Consider the following 1,777-nt stretch of genomic DNA (forward strand, 5'->3'; position numbering starts at 1 on the left):
TGACCACAGATCTCCCAGGACACACCCACCTCAGGACAGGTATCCCAGGACACCCACCTTGAGGCAGGTGCCCCTCTTGAGCACCCACTCCCTGCGGGTGAAGCCCTGGGCGTAGCGGGGCCGCGTCCCGGCCACGTGGAAGACGCTGAGCAGGAGGGCCCCGAAGTGGTGGCGGATGTTGTCGCACAGGGTGGTGACCAGCCCGGCCCAGAGGCGGTCGCAGCCCGAGAACTGCCACGCGCTGAAGCGCACGAAGACGAACTCCAGGTTGCGCCGGCGCAGGTGGGACTCGGTCACCACGGGCTCGTAGAAGGCCAAGAGCCAAAGGGCCTGAAGGAGCCCCCAGCCCCGGGGGCTGCGCGGCCGCTCGGGGTCACGGAGCAGCTCGGCCTCCTCCCGCTCCGACATCTCCTCCCGCATGAAGGCTGGGGGGGAGAGAGGGTAAAGGATGGGATTTGGGGTGGGATTTGGGAGTTGGTTTGGGATAGGATGGGGTGGGATGGGATGACATTTGGGGGTGGATGGGGTGGGACGGGAGACCCCAAAGCAGAGGGAGAAACAGGACTGGGGACAGGATTTGGGATTGGCTACAGGATTTGGGACTGGGACGCGACAACTCGGGACACCCCAAACCCACCCAAGAAGAGGAGGCACCAACCCCGGCCCCGAGAGCCCCCAAATCCAGGATCCCGGATCCGAGGGGACCCCGGGGAGGGGGGGGGGTGTCCCCCCTTCCCCTGTCCCCACACCCACCGGTGACCTTGTCCAGCAGGGACTGCAGGCGGTGCCCGCAGGGCGCGTAGAACCCCACGGTCACCGGCGTGGCCACATGGCACAGGGTCTGAGACAGGCACCGGCAGTAAACATCGTCCTCCGTGGGAGCCTCTGGAATGGGATGGGGTGGGAATGGGGTGGGAACGGGGACAGGGTGACCCCTGAGTCTGTGGGAACAGGGGAGACCCCCCCAGAACCCCGGGATGGGGTGGGAATGGGGTGGGATGGGGGCCACGTGGCACAGGGGCTGAGACAGGCACCGGCAGGAAACGTCGTCCTCCGTGGGGGCCTCTGGAATGGGATGGGGTGGGAATGGGGACACTGGGACATCCTGGGGCTGTGGGAACAGGGGAGATCCCCCAGAACTCCAGGGGGGGTGGGAATGGGGTGGGAATGGGATGGGATGGGATGGGGTGGGAATGGGGACACTGGGACATCCCGGGGCTGTGGGAACAGAGGAGACCCCCCAGAACCCCAGTGGGAATGGGGTGGAATGGGGGCTGTGTGGCAAAGGATTTGGGATGGGGTGGGATGGGATGGGATTGGGATGGGATGAGATTTGGGATGGGAATGAGCCCCCTCTCCCCCCCCGTACCTCGTTGTTCCCGGTGTTCCCCGTGTTCCCCGTGTTCCCTGTCCCCCTCAGCTCCGTGGGGACAGGGACAGGGACAGTGACAGGGGTGTCCCCCCGGGCTCAGCCAGGCCACGCTCTCCTCCCAGCACCCAGGGGGGGTCCCCGGAGCCCCCAGACCCCCCGGGCAGCAGGAACCCTGCAGGGACACAACAGGGACACCTTGGGGACACCACGGGGACATGGGGACACCTTAGGGACACAGGGACACCACAGGGACACCCTGGGGACATGGGGACACCTTAGGGACACAGGGACACCACAGGGACACCCTGGGGACATGGAGACACCCTAGGGACACAGGGACACCCTGGGGACACCTTGAGGACACAGGGACACCCCGGGGGGGTCCCCGGAGCCCCCAGACCCCCC

The 1,777-nt window shown here is 66.7% G+C and overlaps 1 protein-coding gene across 1 annotated transcript; it reads right to left on the minus strand.

The window, feature by feature from the left end:
• Positions 1 to 57: 57 nt before the first annotated feature.
• On the minus strand, positions 58 to 885 carry LOC113942355 (NTPase KAP family P-loop domain-containing protein 1-like; the record flags this gene model as incomplete). Its single annotated transcript, XM_027633495.1, has 2 exons — positions 58 to 425; positions 754 to 885. Coding segments are annotated over 2 exons (500 nt in total), but the record flags the coding sequence as incomplete, so codon positions are not given.
• Between the last annotated feature and the right edge of the window lie 892 nt (positions 886 to 1,777).

Source organism: Corapipo altera, unplaced genomic scaffold (genome assembly GCF_003945725.1).
Source record: "Corapipo altera isolate COAL_440 unplaced genomic scaffold, ASM394572v1 57219, whole genome shotgun sequence".
NCBI lineage: Eukaryota > Metazoa > Chordata > Aves > Passeriformes > Pipridae > Corapipo > Corapipo altera.